At 36.1% G+C, this 23,314-nt stretch overlaps 1 protein-coding gene across 5 annotated transcripts in view; it reads left to right on the forward strand.

Annotated features, from left to right (window-relative positions):
* frmd4bb (FERM domain containing 4Bb) overlaps nucleotides 1-20,741 on the forward strand; it is a 73,524-nt gene extending 52,783 nt beyond the window's left edge. For 3 of the 5 annotated variants that reach the window (XM_051096939.1, XM_051096938.1, XM_051096935.1), the window contains exons 11-23: nucleotides 1,034-1,120; nucleotides 5,432-5,508; nucleotides 6,484-6,622; nucleotides 9,296-9,434; nucleotides 9,744-9,877; nucleotides 10,442-10,558; nucleotides 11,154-11,382; nucleotides 11,666-11,722; nucleotides 11,987-12,128; nucleotides 12,272-12,436; nucleotides 12,621-13,390; nucleotides 15,526-15,661; nucleotides 17,777-20,741. In XM_051096939.1, coding sequence (XP_050952896.1) covers nucleotides 1,034-1,120; nucleotides 5,432-5,508; nucleotides 6,484-6,622; nucleotides 9,296-9,434; nucleotides 9,744-9,877; nucleotides 10,442-10,558; nucleotides 11,154-11,382; nucleotides 11,666-11,722; nucleotides 11,987-12,128; nucleotides 12,272-12,436; nucleotides 12,621-13,390; nucleotides 15,526-15,661; nucleotides 17,777-17,867 — 2,283 coding nt within the window. In that variant the 3' untranslated portion in view covers nucleotides 17,868-20,741. The remainder of the gene's footprint in view (nucleotides 1-1,033; nucleotides 1,121-5,431; nucleotides 5,509-6,483; nucleotides 6,623-9,295; nucleotides 9,435-9,743; nucleotides 9,878-10,441; nucleotides 10,559-11,153; nucleotides 11,383-11,665; nucleotides 11,723-11,986; nucleotides 12,129-12,271; nucleotides 12,437-12,620; nucleotides 13,391-15,525; nucleotides 15,662-17,776) is intronic. The other 2 variants (XM_051096936.1, XM_051096937.1) reach the window with 2 other exon arrangements.
* Nucleotides 20,742-23,314: the final 2,573 nt, after the last annotated feature.

Consider the following 23,314-nt stretch of genomic DNA (forward strand, 5'->3'; position numbering starts at 1 on the left):
ATCTATCTATCTATCTATCTATCTATCTATCTGTCTGTCTATCTATCTATCTATCTATCTATCTATCTGTCTATCTATCTATCTATCTATCTATCTATCTATCTATCTATCTATCTATCTATCTATCTATCTATCTATCTATCTATCTATCTATCTATCTATCTATCTATCTATCTATCTATCTATCTATCTATCTATCTATCTATCTATCTATCTATCTATCTATCTATCTATCTATCTATCTATCTATCTATCTATCTATCTATCTATCTATCTATCTATCTATCTATCTATCTATCTATCTATCTATCTATCTATCTATCTATCTATCTATCTATCTATCTATCTGTCTATCTATCTATCTATCTGTCTATCTATCTATCTATCTATCTGTCTATCTGTCTATCTATCTATCTGTCTATCTATCTATCTATCTATCTATCTATCTATCTATCTATCTATCTATCTATCTATCTATCTATCTATCTATCTATCTGTCTATCTATCTATCTGTCTATCTATCTATCTATCTATCTATCTGTCTATCTATCTATCTGTCTGTCTGTCTGTCTGTCTGTCTGTTTGTTAAATCAAATTCACTGCATGAGAATTTTTGCTCCCTCTTTGTGTCATTTTGGGGATTGTTGGATCTTGGTTATTTCTGTTACTTTTGGTGGCATTTTGCCCCAAGTCCTTAATTTCTGTTCAAGGATGGTGCATAATTTTTGTGCTTTAACTAAACCCATGCAGTTTCAGTTTTTAAATATTTCAAGTTACATTTTCTCTTAAGGTGACATTGTTTCAATGTAACCACATAAATAAGTTCTTATTAATATTAATTAACATATTTATGTGGAATTAGGCTTAGGGTTTGGTTTAAGGTTTGTTGCTAGTAATTATGCATACTTTACTGGGATTACATTGTGTGTAACTACGTCACTGTAAATAATGTAAATATTTGTTGATAAAAGACGGTATCAGTTTTTCAGGCTGTTGATGTGTAACTAATGAAAAGGTCTTTCTTGTCTGGCAGGATAAACAAGGTATTCCATGGTGGCTGGGCATCAGCTATAAAGGCATTGGACAGTATGATCACCAAGATAAAGTAAAACCTCGAAAGGTACGTTGTGTTTCCTGTCTCTGGGCATTGGAGTACATATCTCTTATATAAACAGAATCATGAGTCATTGTACGCAGCTCAGTGTATCCTGTGAAATGAGGCTTAGATTTCCCCAGACGAGACTCACAGCATGTCAGCACTTGCTCTCATAGTTTATTTGCACTTGAGGCTATGATGATACAGAAATGAAGTGTAACATTCAACACATATAGTCTCCACTACGTAAAACAGTGTTCTGATGATATACATGGAAAGGAAAAACAACTGCTGTACCGGTGTGCATTGTGAATATATATATGGATATATATGGACTCAGTTTTAATGGTTAATTTACATTTTATTAATCATATAAAAGTCTAATTAATTGAAATCATGAAGTCTATACAATTTAACAACAATTTGTTAAAAGCTGAAAAAAAAAAGAAAAAAAAAAAAAAGAAAAAATTTTTAGGACCCACGAAATATGTGACCAAGGACCACAAAATCAGTCATAAGGGTAAATTTTTTTTTTTATCAAAAATTAAGCTTTGATATATTTACAATAGCAAATGTACAAAATATTTGATCATGGAACATGATCTTTAATTAATATCCTAATGATTTTTGGCATAAAAGTAAAATTGATAATTCTGACCCATACCCGTATTGTTGGCTATTGCTACAAATGCCACACGTGTTTTTTGTTTTACCAAATGTGTTTTGTTTTATTTTTACTTGCAAACAGAAAACAAAATGTGATTAGTCCATAAAAAAATAAAGTTTCATTAATTATTGTATTGTTATTAGTGTTAGTATTACATCGAGCACTTTCTGTGATATAGTAATATATTTCTGTCACAATTTCTTCAAGTTAAACCAAGCTTTTAATTTGACGGGATGCTGTGAAGCAGTGTTGCCAAGTCTGTGGATTTCACACAGAATTGGGCTACTTTTACAAACTTTACGCGTCAGAGAAACAAGTGTGCAGCCGTTAAGTAACAAAAGTTATTATTTGTATTGTAATGTTCGAGCAGATGTTATAAATGTCAGTAGACCGGTACAATTTTAAAACAATTGGTTCATTCATAAATTCATACAACTTTACCTTCACGCTGTGGAAATGCAAACAGGAAGTCAGAAGACAACTAGCACATGTGCTAAAAAGGGGTGGAGCTACATAAGGTCTACATTGTTGCTATGGATTGTTTTTTAGTCCACAGGTTAAAGCGTTGTTTGATATAGGGGACAACTATGAAAAAATGTAATAAGGCTAGTTTTGGAATAGTTTTGATTAGCAGTCAAACTTTTTTTTTTATTTTTTTATGCAGACCTGGCAACCCTGACTTGTAGAACTTTGAGTTAAGCCCAAAGTGTATTTTGTTTTCGTATGCGTATGCTAGCAGACGGTCGCCACATGCGCTCTAGAACGCGTCATGCATGTCCAGTGTCTGCTCTATTTTCTCCAATAAGTTATTACCGATAACAAATATTTTTGAACTCTTTTAAACCAAAACTTTGGTTCCTAATACCCTCTTGCTCACAAGTGTCAGAAATGTTGCATATGTTGCCACTATTTTGTTGTTGTTGTTCCGTCTCTTTAGTTTCGTTTTATACTGTTAAACAATGGCCCTGTACAGTGTTGCCACCTTGTGGAACAATTGATTACTGCAAAACAAATTCAGGGCACATATGCGGTTACAAAAATCAGGTGATGTGCGTGTACTATTCTGATGACGAAATATGCATCATATGCACTGTACGCTAACCCTGGCGAAAGAGAGTGAATACTTTGGGCTTTAAAGGAGAAGTTCACTACTAGAACAAAAATTTACAGATAATTTGCTCACTCCCTTGTCATCCAAGATGTTTATTTCTATGGTGCCCAAGTTTGAACTTCCAAAATGCAGCTTCAAATGGCTCTAAATGTTCCAAACCAAGGAAGAAGCGTCTTTAAAAAAATTACAATTTATATATTTTTTAACCACAAATGCTCATCTTGTCTAGCTCTGCGTGATCTCTGTGTATTCTGGTTCAATACAGTTAGGGTACGTCTAAAAACTTCCATCTCATTTTCTCCTCCAACTTCAAAATTGTCCTACATCGCTGTTTTACCTTTTTTGTGAAAGGCGTTTGATCTTTGCACGTTCACTTTGTGAACACTGGGTCTGTACTTCTGCAGCGATGTAGGATGATTTTGAAGTTGGAGGAGAAAATGAGACGGGAGTTTTTTGGACATACCCTAACTGTCTTGAGGCAGAATACACAGAGTTCACGCAGAGCTAGACAAGATGAGCATTTGAGGTTAAAAAGTATATAAACTGTAAATATTTTTTAAAAAATGACCGATTGTTTCGCTAGATAAGACCCTTCTTCCTCGACTGGGATCGTTTAGAGCCATTTAAACTGCATTTGAACTACATTTTGGACTTTCAAACTCACAAGCACCATAGAAGTCCACTATATGGAGAGAAATCCTGAAATGTTTCCCTCAAAAAACATAATTTCTTTACGACTGAAGAAAGACAGACATGAACACCTTGGATGACAAGGGGGTGAGTAAATTATCTGTAAATTTTTGTTCTGGAAGTGAACTTTTTTAATGTGCATATCTGTCTGTAGTTTTCCTCAAATTAAACTGTAAAATGCTCATGAATTGACTCTCGGAGTAGCTCTGGGGATGAAGTTTGTGTGGGCATGGTTTATGTCTTTATATAGTGGGACTGCATAGGCTGAAAACAGTAACTCCACTTGACTGGATTCTGCAGTTCCATGCATGTTTTCCGTGTCGCAAAACTCATAGAGCCCTAAAATCATCATAGAGAGATTGTGGCACTGATAATACACAGAATTATATAATACAAATTGTACACAAGCGAAATTATGAATTGAACAACTGGTTTAGGATTCTCTGTCTGAGCTAGAACAGGTGGAGCAGTGACCTAGCCTGAGAGAGAGAACGATCCACCCTGGTCTTTAGTTGAGTTTCACAGCAGGGAGGAGAGCCTGATGCGCGATTCCTCGCTGCTCTGGTATCTGACTGATGTCATGAGCAGCAAGAGGCTGGGCCAAGACTGCGTGCCTGAGCTCCTGTAGGAAACCTGATGAGACAAGTCAGGAACCGCGAGTAAAGACGGCTTCAGCAGAGTAGACGATAACATAATGAAGAAGCTCAGGATTTGATTAACATCATTTAACCTTCCGAACCACCGGTAAGAGGCTCTAAAAGCTGGATAATTCGATTTCGCACATGAAGTCTTGAGAGAGTTTGTTCTTGTCGGTAACCTGCAGACGCCTCTGCTGAAATATTGTGATGGTCTAAAATCGTGAGAGTAAGTGTTTATATTATATTTTATAATGTTTATAAGTATTGGTAGAAATAGTATTTTTTCCCTTCAGGAACCTTACATCGACTTTTAATGGTAGAATATCCATAAAAATGTAGGGTTACTGTCGAATGTCTAAATTAAAGTGATTTTCAAAGGTTTGGGGTCAGAGATTAAAAAAAGAAAAAGAAATTATATATTTTTATGCAGCAAAGATGCGTTAAATTGATCAAAAGTGACAATAAAGACTTTTATCCTAAAGATTTCTATAAAAAAATGTTAGTGTTTTTTTAACTTTCTGTTCATCAAAGTGTCCTGGAAAAAATTATTTCCGCGAAACATTTTCCACAAAAACATGAAGCAGCACAACTGTTTTCAACATTAATAATAATAAATGTTTCTTGAGCAGTAAATCAGCATGAGAATGATTTCTGAAGGATCGCGTGACACTGAAGACTAAAGTAATGACGCTGAAAATTCAGCTTTGATCACAGAAATAAATTGCAATATAAAATATGTTCATATAAAAAAGGGTTATTTTAAATTGTAATAATATTTCATAATTTTACACCTTTTACTGTATTTTTGATCAAATAAATGCAGCCTTGGTGAACATAGGAGACCTATGTCAAAAATATTAAAAATCCTATCAACCCCAAACCTTTGAATGACAGTGAATGCATACTAAACATGACTGAATCAACTTGAATATGGATGTATTTTTAATATTTCATCCTAAACTGAAAATTTGGTGTAGAAAACCTTCATGTCATTCCTATATGCTATTGTTTTTTTTTAATCAAAGCCAATTTGCTAAAGTCATAAGTGAATATAATTTACGGATTATTGTGGTTACATGCAGTACTGCAGCGGTTGCCAGGTTGACGCGTAGTGAGTCATTTTGCATTGAGGTGTAGTCGTTGAAGCACCTGAACTCGCTGTGAGCTCTAGAGATCAGCCCATCTGCTGGAAGCCAGTAAAACTCTCTCTCACATCTTGTTTTTCTTAGCTCTTCCAGTGGAAGCAGTTGGAGAACTTGTACTTCAGAGAGAAGAAGTTTGCTGTGGAGGTGAATGATCCTCACAGGTGAGGAGAAACTTTTTTGTTTTTGGATTTGTGTGTGTGTGTGTGTGTGTGTGAACAAGAGATCATATCAGAGCTGGTTTCCACCATAAATACAGTACCAATACACAAACACAAACCAAGAGTTTGTGGTCAGGAAGATTTTTTTAAATGTTGTTGAAAGTAGTCTGTTCTGCTCACCAAGCTGCATTTATTTGATCAAAAAATACAGTAGTGAAATATTATTATAATTTAAAACGTTTTTCTCTGTGAATAAATTTTAAAATATAATTTATTTTTTAAAGGTTTTAAAGCTGAATTTTTAGCATCATTACTTTAGTCTTCGGACATGATCCTTCAGAAATCATTCTAATAGGCTGATTTGCTGCTAAAGAGTGTTGCTTTTCAAAAGAGTTGTGCTGCTTATATTTTTGTGAAAAAAAGAATATATATATATATTTTTATTCTTTATTGAATGCAAAGTTTCAAATTTACATTATTTCAAATAGAACTCTTCTGAAACTATCCACCTTTTTCTTGAGTAAGCAATGATGGATTCTAACTTCCATCTGGGTGCTTTCAAAAGAAAAAAAAATGTTATATATATATATAATCATTAATCATGATTAATTGCATACAAAATAAAAGTTTGTGTTTACATTATATATGTATGTGTGTACTGTGCATATTTATTTATGATTTGATGAATATATATTACATATATTTCTTAAATATACACATATTTGTTTGTGTATTTATATATACATATAAATATGCACAGTACACACACATATATAATGTAAATACAAATTTTTATTTTAGATGTGATTAATCATGATTAATTGTTTTGACAAATTAGTAACTGTTAAAATATGTGTGTTATTATGCAATGTATTAGTCGTTATTTCCTACAGAGTGTGAATGTGAGTGTTTTTCAGTTTCCTCTGTGAATGTGTCCCAGTGATCATGCTGTGTGTGCGTGTGTGTGTCTGCATGCAGGCGAACGGTGACTAAACGCACGTTTGGCCAGACGGGCCTGGTGATCCACACTTGGTATGCCAGTCACTCATTGATCAAAACCATCTGGGTCATGGCCATCAGCCAACACCAGTTCTACCTGAACAGAAAACAGTGCAAAGTAAGTCACTGCACTTTACACACATGGCTGATAAGCTTTAATCAAGCAGATTGCTCATATGTCTATATAAGTACAGTAGATTCATATGAATTGATGAGATTCAAAACCAAAAAGGTACATCAGGCGTTACACCATTCCAAAGTTATGAAACATTTTCTGTTCTTAATAATAGTCACTGTACACCCACTGTCTTCTGGCAGCGCAGCGGTGTGTGAGTTTCATAAATATTCATTCTTTCAGGTTGTATCTTTTTTCATATAGAACAAAAATTAGGAATTGTAAAAAACGAACACATCTGTAACAGACAGAAAAGAAAGATCACAAATGAATTTTTAACCCTGTAAAGCCTGACATATGAAATAATAACCAGGGGAAAAAAATGAAATAGAACAATATATTGAACTTTTTACAAATCTAGAAAAAAATGTTGAGAAACATCAGGCTTTTATGGTTCATATAAACTGACCAAAATTATAAACGCATTATAAACGTTTTTGCCCCCTTTTTTTATGAGCTGAACTCAAAGATCTACGACTGTTTCTATGTACACAAAATCTGAAAACTGCCCATACCATAACTCCACTGCCACCATAGGCCACTCGATCCACAACGTTGATATCAGCAAACCGCTCATCCACACAACGCCATACACGCTGTCTGCAATCTGCCCTGTACAAAGAAAACTGGGATTCATCCGTGAAGAGAACACCTCTCCAAAGTGGCAGACGCCATCGAATGTGAGCATTTGCCCACTCAAGTCGGTTACGACGACGAACAGCAGTCAGGTTGAGACCCCAATGAGGACGACGAGCATGCAGATGAGCTTCCCTGAGACGGTTTCTGACAGTTTGTGCAGAAATTCTTTGGATATGATCACTAACACAGATTTAGAAAGATTTGTGAACAATATTTGAGAGAAATAGGCCTTTTGTGTACATAAAAAAAGTCTTAGATCTTTGGGTTCAGCTCATGAAAAATGGGGGCAAATACAAAAATGTTGCATTTATAATTTTGGTCAGTGTAGTATAATGTAGTGAAAATATGGACTTTAAACTCGAGAAGTAAGAAAACTCCCAAAAATATCCATGTTTTTCAACAAGTTTTGATGATGTTGATCATTTAGAGGCCTGCATAGTAGACTACAGGCTTAAAGGGGTCCTATTATGCTCTTTTACAAAGTCTTGATTTTGTTTTGGGGGTGTACTAGAACATGCTCTAATGCTTTGTGGTTCGAAAAAGCATTTTTCGCATAATTTACATTATTACAATACCTTTCTCCCAGCCTCGCACAAATAGCTTGATTAGTTCTGGGTTTGATGAAGGCCCGCCTTTTGAAAAACGAAATGTGTTGTGATTGGTTAGCTCTCCCACTGCGTTGTGATTGGCAAATAGCTTAGAAAGTGGCTGTTTCTCAATTCCAAGAATGCAAGAAACACACTTGTGTTCTCAGGGAGACCGTTCCTGCCAGGCTTCTTTGGAAGAACGAACTCGACGCGAGAACACAGAACTCGTCTTTGTGAGAATTGAGATGCACTGTGTTCTTGCTGCTCAACTGACAGTCCCAGCAGATTATAAGGAGCGAGACAGAAGCACGCAATGCAAATTAACATCACAAACAAATGCCATAATGCTTTAAAAACTAGTATTTAATTTTATTACAGACAGCATTTTCGTATTATTTTATAGCTTTTTAGCGCATGTATTTGTGAAAATGATTAGACTAAGTACAATGTTACATATTCTTTTTAATATGGCAATAAAAAGTATGACAGGGTTTCTCACTTCATTAAAATAATACAAAACAAAACCACAAATGTTTACTTTGACGAGCCATCACTTATTTGCACACTTGCAGCGGGAATGTCTTAAGCGAGAACGAGAAGTTTAAAGCTTACAGGCTTCCGTACGTCGTCCACACGCAGCATCTTCTGGGATTTCTAATGGTTTGATTCTCTCAAGTCTGCATTCGATGCATCCTCGATTTCAAGAACACATCTGGGCACTTTCATGTATCCTTTGTACTTGCGTTCTTAATCACTGATTAGCCTAGCCTGGTATAGTGCAAGTTTATGCATTTAAAAAAAAACACTCATAAAAAACACATTATAAGTGAAGCTGTCTACACTGTATGATGAATAAATCTCTCACCACACACTGCACACGTCTGCGGCGCATTACGGCTCCAACACGGCCACTGGAGCTGATAGCGGCCACTCTAGTAATCAGTGCTTGTGTTTTTACCAGCCATGCCTCGGCATGTGTTTTCACCCCCTATACCGCACCAGTCTGCGGCGCGTTGCGGCATGTTGAAGTGTCCCAGAAATGGCTCTCCACGTTGCATCGCTAAAGTTAGGCTAATCCTCCACCTCGTCCTTACCCACCCCCCCAACTATTCGAATTTCCGTAGGCGGGATTTATTTTAATGATATTCTAATGGGATTAGTGACATTACAACACCCTATGTTGTATTCCAAATGAGCCGCTGCATATCTTGAAAAGGGATTTTTAAAAACAAAATATCTCCCTTTGGAGTGGACTTTGAGATTTGTAACTTTGTAGATCTTTTTTATGCCAAAGATACACACCACACACTGACTAAAATTCAAAAAGTGAAAAAGCATAATAGGACCCCTTTAATATAATATCCTTTATCTTATTTTTATCAAATAACAGGCAAAAATCACCACAGCCAGAAGTTTAGGAGACATCGCAGCTGACCTGACAGAGAACGGCGCATCAAAGATGAATAAACTGAGTGCAGGAGTGAAAAATCAGCTCATCATGGCCAGTAATGGGAGTCTGGTTTCAACAGGTACAGTACATGAGCTCTGATCCTCAGAATAGTTCAGCAGTATTTAATGGTTTAGTCAGCCTCTGTTAATTCACGTGTCAACACACATCCACAGATATCCGTTCATATATTTAGCGCTAATGAGCTGGTCAGATGGCTTCTTTTCCTTTTATTTGTGTTGCTTCCTCTCAAGCCTTTCCTTTAGACTCATTGTAGACTTACGAAATGTCATTGAAGTTCATTGTACTTTAAATAGTCTTGATGTGATCTTTTTTTCTTTTATTGCCTCTCATAATGAATGCATGCATTATTTTATGAATTATTACACAGGTTCGGCTGACTCTGAAATGAACGACGACCAGAAAAAAGAAAAACTTGCCGAGTTGAGAAAGAAAGAGAGAGAGATCCAGGATGTACTCAGCCAAAAACTAACAGAGCTGAAGGAAATATGCCTGCGAGAGGCTGTAAGAGCGAACAACTTTTTTGATTGTTATGATTACATTATTACACAGCAAGTCTAATAAAATAGATTGCCAATATACTATGCATTATAATTGTTATATTGAGAACAAACTTATATTTTTAGACAAATTTTGTTTGTTTGTCACTTTAAAAACAAACAAAAAAATTGTATTCAGTGCATTAAATTGGTCTAAAGTAACAGTAAAAACATGTACAATGTTAAATGATTTCTATTTCAATGCATTTTCATTTTCTATTTTCTTATTATTTCTATTTCTGTTATTTTAAATTGTAATAATGTTGCACAATATTACTGTTTTTACCATATTAAAACCATTTTAACCATTTGTCCCAAGCATTTACAATGTGATTTTCATCTCACATTCTCATTATGCGTATTATATCTCAGATTGCATTAATGAGAATCAAATTATATTGGCCCTAAGTGGTTTCATTTTCTTTATGCAAGATATTTATTATTTTTGTTTTCTAATTTTGAAGTGAAATATGACCCACACATTCTTTGTGTCTTTCACCCATTTACAGCATGTTTTATCTGTTTTCAGGAACTCACTGGCAAGCTCCCAAAAGAGTATCCTCTCATCAAAGGCGAAACCCCTCCTCATGTTCGGAGGAGAGTCGGGACGGCCTTCAAATTGGATGACCTTTTCCCATATAATGAGGTTAGTGTGAAACACTGCCACACAACAATGCTGCCAAGTAGAGGACTGAATAAAATATCAGACACTGGGGGTTTGGCTCTATTGCTATGAGGCTGTCCTGAGCTGATCAAATGCCAACATGCCATTTTTAGCCCATGTGTGTCAGGATATGAAATGACTGATCTTCCTGTAGCGTTTGTCCATTATCACCTGTAAGATTTTAGCTGCCAAATAACCTGGTCTTGTATTGGAAAATCTGTCTTGGAAAACAGCCACTTGTTTTGTACAAAGAATTCTGCTCATCGATTGGTGGTTTCAACCACAGTTTTTGATCGAGAACAAACCTAGGATATGTTTGTTTGAGGACACCATGAGATCATGATGGTTTATCATTTTATAGGTTATAATTCATCTGTATTAGCTTTGAGGCAATCTACATGCTAGCATACTTGGGAAACTTGACAAAATATGCATCTTTTTGCATTTTGGAAAACAAGACTATAGATATTGATGATTCTTCTCACTCATACCGGCAGGCATATTTACATTCTTGGACAGATTTATGAATAGAATACAAAATAGCAACGTTGTTTTGAATGACAATTTTTCTTCCCAGGATCCATACCTTAGAAATTTGGAGAGCCGCTTTGCGTTGCAGCAGAAAATCGTGGAGGCAGCCAAGAAGCTAGCTGCTGAGACTGACATCTCTAAATTAGTGAGGAAAAAAAGGAGGAGGAATTGTCTGGATGCCATGCAAAAGCTGCAGGAGATTGAGGATGAAATGAACCAATACAGACTGAAGAAAGGACAGAAACCCACACAGAGAGCTTCTGTGATCATAGCCGGTATGTCAGACAGATGTTTGCTGAAGTGGCTCATCACAATTCAAGGACAACCTGTCAATCATAAAACAAGTAGTTTTATTTAGTGAATATACATGTGCATATGTTAGATATACATTTATTAGGCCATCAATTTAATGTGTTGATTTAGTGTGATTAATTTTAAAAATAGGGCATAATCAATCAAATTACAATATATGCGATTGATTAATTTTATGAATCATTAATCATAAATGAATTCATGTAATGTTTCATTAACATAACATAATTTCTCTTTCCTCCATAGATGAACTGGCTCAGTCCGAGTGCAGCTCCCTTTGTGATAGTCTTCCTCTAGATGACGGTAATGACATCAATTATGAAACCACTATCAGCTCTCTGCTTATGTAATTAAGATTTATTACAACTCACTACCTCACTTCCAGTGCTTCTCCCCACAACATTGCTCCCTAATGTAGGCACTGAGTCATGCACATTAACACTCTCATAATAGATCATTTATCATGCAGAACCAACAATGAATGTATATGGTGTTATTTGAACTGGATTCAATCAAATGTAGTGGAGCATAAAACACAGCAGTCAAAAACCATATTTGTATTTTCAGAAGATGATAACCAGAGGCCACGTTCCCGCTCCGTCCAGTGTTCCCCATGTCTCAGTCCTCCTCTGTCAGTATCCGGCCTGGAATATGACACTGAGAGACGATCCTCATCCAGCGAAACACACCACGATAGAGCTCTTAACAGGTGTGAATTAATTTTTGTCTTTTGTCTTTTACGCAGACATGTTCTTGACAGGTTCTATAAGATTCAACATCTGAGCTTTCGGTTTAGCCATCACTAGACATTTCTCTTTCAATAAAAGTATTCTTTTGTCTGTTTGAATTCAGATTAGATCATGAGGTCCAAGGGTCGGGACATTATTACACCCCCCGAGAGGTGTTCTCTGCCCAAAGCAGTCCGTGTAAAACTTTACCTAGAATGCCGAAGGACCCTCGCAGCTTACCGCAAACCCCCGTCATGCCCCGTAATGCCTACAGCAGCAGCCAACTCAGGTAAGTTGACTTGGTCCAGTAGCAACCACTCTGACAACCACCTATAACACCCTAGAATTGTGACGGTAACACAATTCAAACACACCTCACAATTTCTTGAAAAACATGTAAAAGTCTTGATGGCTTTTATGTTTCTAATGCAAGTAGTTTTTTTTTACAGTGCACTATTTATTGTGTTCTGTAGGTCGGAAGGTCACATCCGTGCTTTTCGGCACCGCAGTGGCAGTTTGGAGTCTCAGTCGCAACTTCATTCTCACTGCGCAAACAAGTCGGCCTTCCCGCTGTCTCCCTCCCGTCGTAGCAATAGCACTGAGGTGTTGGACGACTGCTCGTCCTATAACAGCATGTCCAGCATGGACTACTGCCTCCCCTGCTCGGCCACTCCTCCCTACTCGCAATCCCACGACTACCGACTCCATCGCAAAGTGGAGATCTACGGCAATACAGGAAGCATGCCCAACTTGGTCCCTCAAAACTCCAGCTGTTATGGCTACCAGCAGAATCACTACGGCCCGACCGCATACTACGTGACTGGCTATCCCGGCTACGAATATGAGCCGTGTTCTAACGGAGCTTACGTTTATGAGAGTGAACTTGAGGGTCACTATAACATCAACCCCACTTACCCAGCACATGGTTACCAGGGTCGTAGTCGGAACAGACATTATGGAATAGAGGGGTCGGATAATTTGTCACAGAATCCATATGCCACTGTGAGGCCCCCTAGGGGAAGACAGGGACCACTGAATGAGGTGTTGACAAAGAACATGTACAAGGCTTTGGTGGCAGAGCATTTGAAGGGCTGGTACAATCGCAGTGCTGGGCACAAGGACCCAGGTACATATCAGCTAGTGTATACTTACAAATATGACCGAGGTTCTCAGCACAGCCTGGGGTACCAGACGCTGCCTGCACCCTTCAGCCACTCAAGCCGAACCAACTCGTTCTCCTCAGGTAAGTACAGTTCCTCATACATAACACTTCGTAGACTATGTATAAAATCAATCGTGTGGGCGACAGAATGCCAGGTTCTGGTGCAGGGCTGCAGTAAGCAATTGTTGGGACCAGTATAAGCCATTATTAATAAGCCTGTTGTCTGGATCCTTCTTGATGCAGTCCAGGCCACCCTCAAGCCAAATGGTCCAATTGTCCACCACCCCCCCCACGCCTTTTTGGTGGCCTGGTTCTAGTATGACCGAAAGATTACTTTCAAACTCAGTTGACAGAATTCCAGGTTCTGGTGCTGGGCCGTAATAAGCAATTACTGGGCATGGTACAAACAATTTATCATGGGCTTCTTGGCCTAAATAGTGTTCCCAAGTGATCTGGATCCTTCTTGATCCAGTCAGGGCCACCCTCTAGCAAAAAGGTTGAGTTGTCCCCCTTTGTTAGTGGCCCTTTGTTATTATGACCAAAACGATTCCAAAGTCAGCTGACAAAATTCCAGCTTCTAGTGCAGGGCCGCTACAAGCAATTGTTGGGCATGGTACAAACCATTTATCATGGGCTTCTTGGCTGAAATAGTGTTCCCAAGTGATCTGGATCCTTCTTCAGGGCCATCCTCAAGCCAAAAGGTCCAAGTCACCCCCCCCCAAGCCAAACGGTCCAATTGTTTCCCCTCCCACCTTTTTGGTGGCCCTGTTCTAATATGACTAAAACCATTACTTTCAAACTCAACAACCCAACTGACAAAATGCCAGGTTCAGGTGCAGGGCCACAGTAAGCACTTGTTGAGCCTGGTATAAACCATTCATCATGGGCTCCTTGGCTAAATTGGTGTTCCCAAGTGATCTGGATCCTTGATCCGGTCAGGACCACTCTTAAGTCAAAAGGTCCAGTTGTCCCCCCTTTTTGGTGGCCCTGTTCTAGTATGACCAAAACTATTACTTCTAAACTCGAGAACTCAACTGACAAAATGCCAGGTTCTGGTACAGGTCTGTAGTAAGCAAGTGTTGGGCATGGTACAAACCTATCATCATGGGCCCCCTGAATTAACGTTCCAGAGTGGTCCAGGCCACCCTCAAGCCAAAAGGTCAAGTTGTCCTCCCTTTTTGGTGTCTCTGCTCTGGTATGACCAAAATGATGACCAACTCAGTAGTCAACAAATTATAAGAAGGACTATAAGAATTTTTTTTTTTTTAAATGCACAGTGGAAATGGGCCAACAAGAAGTAAGATATTGATTTTTGTTGACAAGATATTGATGACTTTTGTTGAAATGTGGCACAAAGGAAAGTGTGCTAGTACTATGACTGAACATTTTCATCTGTTAGGCAATAAACAGGGCAGAAAATCTTGGAAATATACATTGAAGGAAAGAATCAAGTCATATCTGGAGACTGTAATACTGTAGAGTCTAGGTCTTAAACCTTGCTTCTGAAGACCCACCATCCTGCAAAGTTTATTTCTAACCTGCTTCAGCCTGTGATTTTATTTTTTCCCTTGATTAGCTGGTTTAAGTGTGTTTGATTAGGGACAATGGTCTTCCAGGAGTAGGGCTAAAGACTTTTAGAGCAGGGATGCCAAATCCTGTTCCTAGAGATCTACCTTCCTGCAAATTCCAGCTCCAATTCTGATCAAACACAACTAATTAAGATCTTCAGGAGCATGGGATAATTACAGACAGGTGTGTTGGAGCATGGTTTGCACTGAACTCTGCAGGTAGGTGCATCTCCTGGAACAGCATTGGGCGCCCTAGTTGTAGAGACTTGTGGTGGACCTTTTGGCTTGGGCCAGTAAGCAACCACCCAAAACTCCCTAGCATAGCATAGCATAGCAAAGCCCTAGCAACCACACACAGCACCCTAGCATAGTATTGTGGAGTTTTACTTAGGTTTCTACCCCTAATATTTTCTTTGGAAACACTTGATAGTCCACTTTAGACTTTCTGCTGACTGTAGGTAACTATGTCAACTACCAGTCATTAGATTATTAGTAGACTCTCAGCTTAATATCTGCTTACAATGAATTTTTATTGTCCCCAATTGACATTTTACTGACTCTAAGGTAATTTTGAAAGCACATCAACTTAGTTTACTAACCCTAACCTAACCCTATTACTTACCATGTCACATCTTTCTTCCTCAATAGTGTCGTCTACTGCCAGTGGAGGGGGAAACTGGCAGAACCATTTAGCCATGGGTCTGACTGATGGTGAACTGCCAGACGGTCCCTTGAGCGCTGGGGCCTACAGTCCTTCATACAGTCGCAGTCCTACACACAGCAGGTGAGACAGACAAGCAGTTCTTTTGAAGACAAACCTCTGTGAGGTTACTTTGGACAAGACCCACATACATATGCATATATGTTTATGGATGCTGGAATGTAAAGCCGATTTTAGTAACAGCTCTCAATTTAGGCTCTCCACGCTGAATACCATCAAATTCAGTCTCTAACTAGTGAAGGTGCATCTAGTCCTGCTTCTAAAGGACCACCTTTTTATAGATTTTAGCTTTAACCTGCTAAGACGCACCTGCCTGGCATGTTGAGTTGCAGGTTCAGGAGTTTTTAATTAGGGTTGAAGCTAAGCTCTACATGATAGTGGTCTTCCAGGACCAGCAAAGACCAGAACAATCATTCTGTGACTTTTGACTGGCGTTCTGTAGTAGGCGACTTCACTGTGGACTTCACATTTAATCTGACACAAATTAAAATGAGATTTTTAGATTGTTATGTCATAATGGCTTAAGGCAGGAATGTCCAGTCCTGCTCCTGGAAGGTGTTCAGCTTCAACACACCCACCTGGAAGTTTCAAGTGATTCTGAAGACCTTGATGAACTGGTTCAGGTGTGTTTAATTAGCGCTGGAGCTAAACCTGGCAGGATAGTGGCCCTCCAGGAGCAGGATTTGACACCCCGGCTTAAGGCCCTAGGAAACAGCTAGTGTTTACAACATGTTGTGTTTTGACCTCCAGACATTTATGGAAAGGCTTCTACCTTAACTAATATCTGTTGTATCAGTATTAGGTCATAGTGAAGTAATTTTGTGTATAAGGATAATAACCTAATACAGTTTAGTTGCAGCCCCTTTTGGGCATCTTGACAACATTTAGCAACCACACAGCAATCATAAAACATTTCCATTTGTTGCACTTGGGTTGCAATTAGGAAAGACAGTACAATGTTTAAAAAACATGCTAGTACCACACTTAAGATAAAACAAATAATGTAACAAAAAAAAAAAAAAAAACAACTCAAACAAATAGTGCAAACTAAACAAATAATAAAACTAAAAGATCAAACAAATAATTAAAAAAAGAGATCAGACAAACAAAACAAATAATAAAATAGAAAGAGATCAAACATAATGTAAACAAAATGAAAAATAAAAACAAAAATTCATCAAAAAAATAAAACAAATAAAACAGAAAGAGATCAAACAAATAATGCAAACAAAATGAAAAATAAAAACTAAAATGTATCAAACAAAATAAACAAATAATACAACAGAAAGGTATCAAACAAATAATGCAAACAAAATGAAAAATAAAAACTAAAATTTATCAAACAAAATAAAACAGATCAAACAAATAATGCAAACAAAATGACAGATAAAAAGCAAAAATTTATTAAAAAAACAGACCAAACAAAAATGCAAACAAAATGGAAAATAAAAACAATAAATAAATAAATAAATAAAAACAGAAAGAGATCAAAAATTGATTAAACAAAATAAAACAGAGATCAAACAATGCAAACAACATAAAAAAACCATCAAACAAAAAACAAATAATAAAACAGAAAGAGATCAAACAAATAATGCAAACAAAATGAAAAATAAACAGCAAAAACTATTTAAAAATAAAACCAAAATAAAACAGATCATACAAAATGAAAAATAAAAACTGTTCAAACAAAATAAATAATAAAACAAAGAGATCAAACAAATAATGCAAATGAAATGGAAAAATAAAAACAAAACAAAAAAAAAAAATAAACCAAATGAATAATAAAAACAAAGATCAAACAAAACAAAACAAATAAAAGCAAAAAGAGATCAAACAAAACAAATAATACAAACAAAAACATATCAAACAAAAATAAAAAATGTAATGAAATGACTTGATATGCATTGTACATATCTGGATTACCAAAACAGTCTGACCAATTTTGTTGCTGGGTTTTGTACAAAATAAATGTAGTGGTAGTTTAAAACTTTGTAAAAAAAAACAAAATCTCATACTCTATCATTGTTGTAGATTTTTAGGATAAGAAAATCTGACCAAACTGCAGTGTGCAGGTGTCTTTCCATAATACTTTTCAGTCTACCTGCATTATTACAACAACTTCAACTTCAAACTGTTGACATGATTTAATGTTTTGCATTTTCCTGTCGCTTACAGCAGGTTCCCGTCAGAAAGTGCCGCCTCTCACACATCAGACCCGGGAGAGGTGTTCGGTGCCATGGCCAGCTGTTCTGACGCAGACCATTAAAGAGCACACGAGGACAGGTCATCTTTCACTGATATGATTTTATGTTGCACACGTCAGAGACTGACACTGACAGTACTGATTTAAAGCTCTTGTTATGCTCTCTTTAAACTTTGAGCTTTATAGACCAGTGAGACAACGAAAGAGATTTATGATTTTTACAAGATGACTTCAAAGTCTAGGATGGGAATGAAATGTTTTTTTGGAATTCACTTACTGGAATAGCCGATTCCGCACGCCAGTCCCGTCACAGAGCACACGCTGATACCGCAGCAACACGACTGCTGTATTCACCAACTTCTGGAGGACCAAAAGACAAACCGGCACAACAGAAAGTAGAAAGGAAACAGAAGCACCTTACGGACAGATGTGGGCAACATGGACCTAATTTTCTCTTGTGCCTCAGAATGGGATGGGTTTCAGAGAACCGCTATGGACGTCTAGCTGAACAAAATGCCCAGAACTGTCTATTTACGCTCAGTACTGTGGGGAGAAAAACAAACCAACCAAATGAGATGTGCACACTTATAGTGAATGTCATTTCATAGAGGAGTTTCTGAGAGAGTGAAGAAACTAGCCATATCACGTGATATTTTGGACCTTTTTTACGTTGTCTTATGCAGAACAGTAAAAGATTTGAACTTCATCTGAAAACACTGCAAGAACAAAGTAATGTAAATATTATGACTGAGTGGCTGTTGTTTTGCATTTTATTTTTAATTTATTAAGCTGTCCGTGCTTGTAGAAGTTTGATTGTGTACCATTACATGACAAGTGAGTGGTTTGCTTGCTTGATACTGTACATATTTTGTCCTGCACAAATTCTGTTAGAACAGCACTTGATTGAAGCTTGGCAAGACCCTGGAAAATCCAGGCTTTAAGAAAAAACAAACAAACAACAAAAAAAAAAAAGTCAGCCTGACAATTTGAGCTTAAAGAATACTGTAAGAATGTTGTCAATGTTCTTAAAGAAATGTTCCGGTTCAACACAGGTTGAGCTGTAGGACGGCATCTGAAGAATGTTGTCGGTTAATACATCATTTGCTCATTCTTCAGTTTGTGTCAATCCTCTGCGTGTCCGAACACACTTGTGTACACAACTGCACTTACAATGGAAGTCTAGGATGTTACAACTTGTACTTTTGTGCCCCTATTATGCCATTTTTAAGGTTCCTAATATTTCATTGTGAATCTAAGGTTTACATGCGTGCAATGTCAAAAGAACTATTTAGTTTTCACAAAATACACATTTATTCACCTCATTTTCCAGCGATTCTCAAACAATTTTTTCTAAGCAGTTCAAAGATTCATTTCTCTAAGCTCCTCCTTTCTGTGAGCCTACTCTGCTCTGATTGGTCAGATGGTCCAGTCTGTTGTATTTGGTCTACTGCATACAGCTAGTGTCAAAAAACGATACGCCCATTGTCATAGTTCAGTATTTTGAATGTTCAATAATCAAAACATCTATTATTTATAAAGAACCTGTCCCGCTTTGTGTTGTACCGCACAGCATTTTCACCCCTTGTCCCGCACGTCGCATATTGAGAAAATGTCCCGCATTTTCATCAGTATGTTGGTTTTTCTCGTTTGCATGCTCAGAAACACATATGACAACGGATGTAATCAGTATTTACATAGCATAACAGTAGAAAATGTATCAGCCACATACTACACGCTGCATAAAAGGCAATATTCAGAATGGCATAATAGAGGCACTTTAAAGCACATATTAATTCTCCAAAATATGCTTGAGCTGTAAAGTTGTAAAATAAAACAAATATTAGATGACAAATAAATAAAAATGTGAAATGTTTGTCTAAATATGTTGAAACATCTAAAATAAGTCCAAGTTAAAGCAATAAAATTAGAAAAAAAGACAGAAAACTGAAATAAATGAAACCTAAATAGTAATATTAATTCTTACAAAAATATGAGCTTTAAAGTAGTGAAATAAATATTTCACATTTTCATTTATTTGTTATCTAATGTTTGTTTTATTTCACTGCTTTTAATTTTTCTTTTATTTTTCTGAAACATTTTTTTTTCTAATTTTAGTGCTTTAACTTATTTTAGACATTTTAACATTTTTTAGACACATAACATCAATATTAAATGACAAATAAATTAAAATTTGAAATGTTTAAGTGTCTAAAAATGTTTAAATGTGTAAAATAAGTTTAAGTTAAAGCACTAAAATTTGAAAAAAAAAAACTTATTTCAGAAAACTAAAATAAATTAAAAGTAGTGAAATAAAACAAAACAAACCTAAATAGTAATATTATTTTTTATTTTTATAATTAAACTTAAACAGAAATATAAAAAAGCTTACAAAAAGGACAAACCACATGACAACATTAAATAAAATAAATAAATAATTAAATTAAAAAACAGCACATTTATTAAATATATAAATATATAAAATTATACAAAAATAAATTCAAAATATAAAAATTTTATAATTGTATATAAATAATACTAAAATAACACTGGTTAAGAGCTAAATATAACTTTTTCATGGATAAAAAGTTGTCTGTTAATATTGTTTAATGGACCTGAGCTTAAATGAACTAACATTGAACAATAACCTGATATTATGTATTATGTAATGTATTGCTCATTGTTAATGTTACTTAATAACTAATTATGGTGAAGTGTTACTGCACACTTTTATCCCACTAGTCTTGTGTTGATGTCTTATTTTTGTAAGTGTTGTGGCTATACTTTAATTTTTAAATTTTTATTTATTTTATTTTTTTTGTGTAATAATTTTTGGAATAATTTTTGTGTGTTTTATCCCAGTGTAGCATCCTGATCCATATACTCCCTTTCAAAAGTTTAGGATCCGTTAGGAGTTTGAATGTTTTTTTTTTTAAAGAAGTTGCTAATCAAGGCTGCATTTATTTGATCAAAAATTCAGAAAAAAATTTAATATTGTGAAATATTATTACAATGTAAAATAATGATTTTCTATTATAATATACATTAAAATCTAATTTAATTCTGTGATCAAAACTGAATTTTCAGCATCATTACTCCAGTCTTCAGTGTCACTTGATCCTTCAGAAATCATTCTAATATGCTGATTTATTATCACTGTTGGCAAAATTGTATTTATTTATTTTATTTATTATTTATATATATTGGAATGAATGCTGTTCTTTTTAACTTTTTATTCATCAAAGAATCCTGAAAAAAGTATCACATGTTCAAAGAAAATATTTGGCAGCACAGCTGTAGCCAACATTGATAATTCCAATCATAAATCAGCATATTAGAATGATTTCTGAAGGATCATGTGACACTGAAGACTAGAGTAATGGCTGATGAAAATTCTGATTTGCATCACAGAAATAAATTCCATTTAAAAATATATAAAAGTAGAAACAAATATTTTATACTATAAAAACATTTTGCAATATTACTGTTTTTATTCTGTATTTTTAATCAAATAAATGCAGCCTTGATGAGCATAAGAGACTTCTTTAAAAGCATCTTACTGATTCTAAACTTTTGAACCACAGTGTAAATCCACTGTAAGTGCATTAATATTATTATTTCAAATATATGACAATGAGACATTTTTTTTTTTAGCTGTCACAGATTGAACTCGACCTGTTTTGAGCCTGAAACATTCTTATAAGCCTCATGAATGAAATGCCCATGTGCCATGTAGGAACACCCAGATCTCCTGCTTTGAATGTGTCAATCTGATGTACAGATTGTATTTCCTGTATTGTCTGTATTTGTGGTTAGAAGCATGTGATGTAAAAGCACACGTTTTAGAAAGTCGTTTGGTGTTTTTTAAAGTGTACGGTTTGAATGTGGACATCGACCCAGCACACCTTTCAGTGGAAACCATAATAAGTAGTCTTTCGTTTTCCAGCGGGATGTGAATAAAAACGAGGTGTGTATTCAGTTGTAACGTCTTTTTACATTACATTGTCTCATATTTGATCTTCTCAGAGGCAAAACTGACACAGCCAATCGATTCATAAAAAGAAGAGCTGACAGGAAGGGTTCGGACAAGTCTGTGCGGCTGTTTGCGCTGCACACGTAATGCTCCCTCCAGGACAGGGAGGAAAAGTGAATCAGAGAGTATGAAAGGCATTTCCTACCCGCCGTTGCTTATATTGGACATTATCTAAGATGCTGTTCCAAGGACGCTTAATCCGGCGACCTTTTTATTATTCATTCTGGTTTGACAGCCAACAAGCTTTCACTTGTTAATAGTTTATGCTGCCATACCAGCCGTATTGTTTGTAAGACTGGTAATGTGATTATCTCAACAGTCTTTTTGCTATAGGAGTCTTGCCCTAACAAGAATCTTTGCCATGTTAGCTCTTGAACACTCAGCCTGTGTTGTGGTACAAGGCTCAGCTCATGTGGTGAATGCATGACTTCCCGTGCAGCGCAGCCATTTATTGAGTAATAAAACTAATCATCAGCCTTTACCACAAAAATCTAAGACATGCAGCCTGAGATGCACTGGGATACCAAGAAAGAGCTTTTTTACTGAAGTCTCTTTTCATTACTCAGGATCATTACTCCAGTCTTCAGTGTCTCATGTGGTCCTTCAAAAATCATTCTAACATGCTGATTTGGTGCTCAGTTATTATTGGTGCTCATTTAATAATAATGGCTATTATTATCAATGTTAAAGAAGTCCGCAATTTACATATAATGTACTCACTCCCTTGTCATAAGATGTTCATGTCTTTATTTCTTCAGTCGTAAAGAAATTATGTTTTTTAAAGGAAAGATTTCAGCATTTTTCTCCATATAATGGACTGATATGGTGAACCGATTTTGAACTTCCAAAATGCAGTTTAAATGCGGCTTCAAACGATCACAAATGCGGTTGTAAACGATCCCAGCTGAGGAAGAAGGGTCTTATCTAGTGAAACAATCAGTTATTTTCATTAAAAAAATACTTTTTAATCTCAAATGCTCATCTTGTCTTGCTCTGCCTGAACTCTGTGTATTCTGGCTTAAGACAGTTAGGGTATGTTGAAAAAAAAAAGGGCATGAATACATATTCTGTCAATTGTTGTTCTGGAAGTGAACTTCTCCTGTAAAAACAGTTTTTTTTCTGGTGGGTCATTCCGTGTCAACTCAACTAGAGGTCCCTGGCTCAAATTTTTGATTTTGCTAATATATTTTTCTGAAGAAAGATACACATGTATAGTGATAAAGCCAAAATATTAAATGTCATGGATGAATATTTACAGAGTAATCCACTATTTTGTAGAGTAAGGTCCAAATGGCAATTTTCACCTTAGATTCAGAGTTACATGGGGGTAAAAATGACTTCAGAAAGATGGCAGCATCATAATGTTATTTTTACACAGAGATTGGTAGATCTGTCAGTAAAATCTGTTGACTTTAGCAATGCTTGTTGCATCATGTGCCAATGTTGACCATTCAAATATGGCGCAACAGCACTTTTCAAG

The sequence above is a fragment of the Labeo rohita genome, chromosome 23 (assembly GCF_022985175.1).
Source record: "Labeo rohita strain BAU-BD-2019 chromosome 23, IGBB_LRoh.1.0, whole genome shotgun sequence".
Taxonomy (NCBI): domain Eukaryota; kingdom Metazoa; phylum Chordata; class Actinopteri; order Cypriniformes; family Cyprinidae; genus Labeo; species Labeo rohita.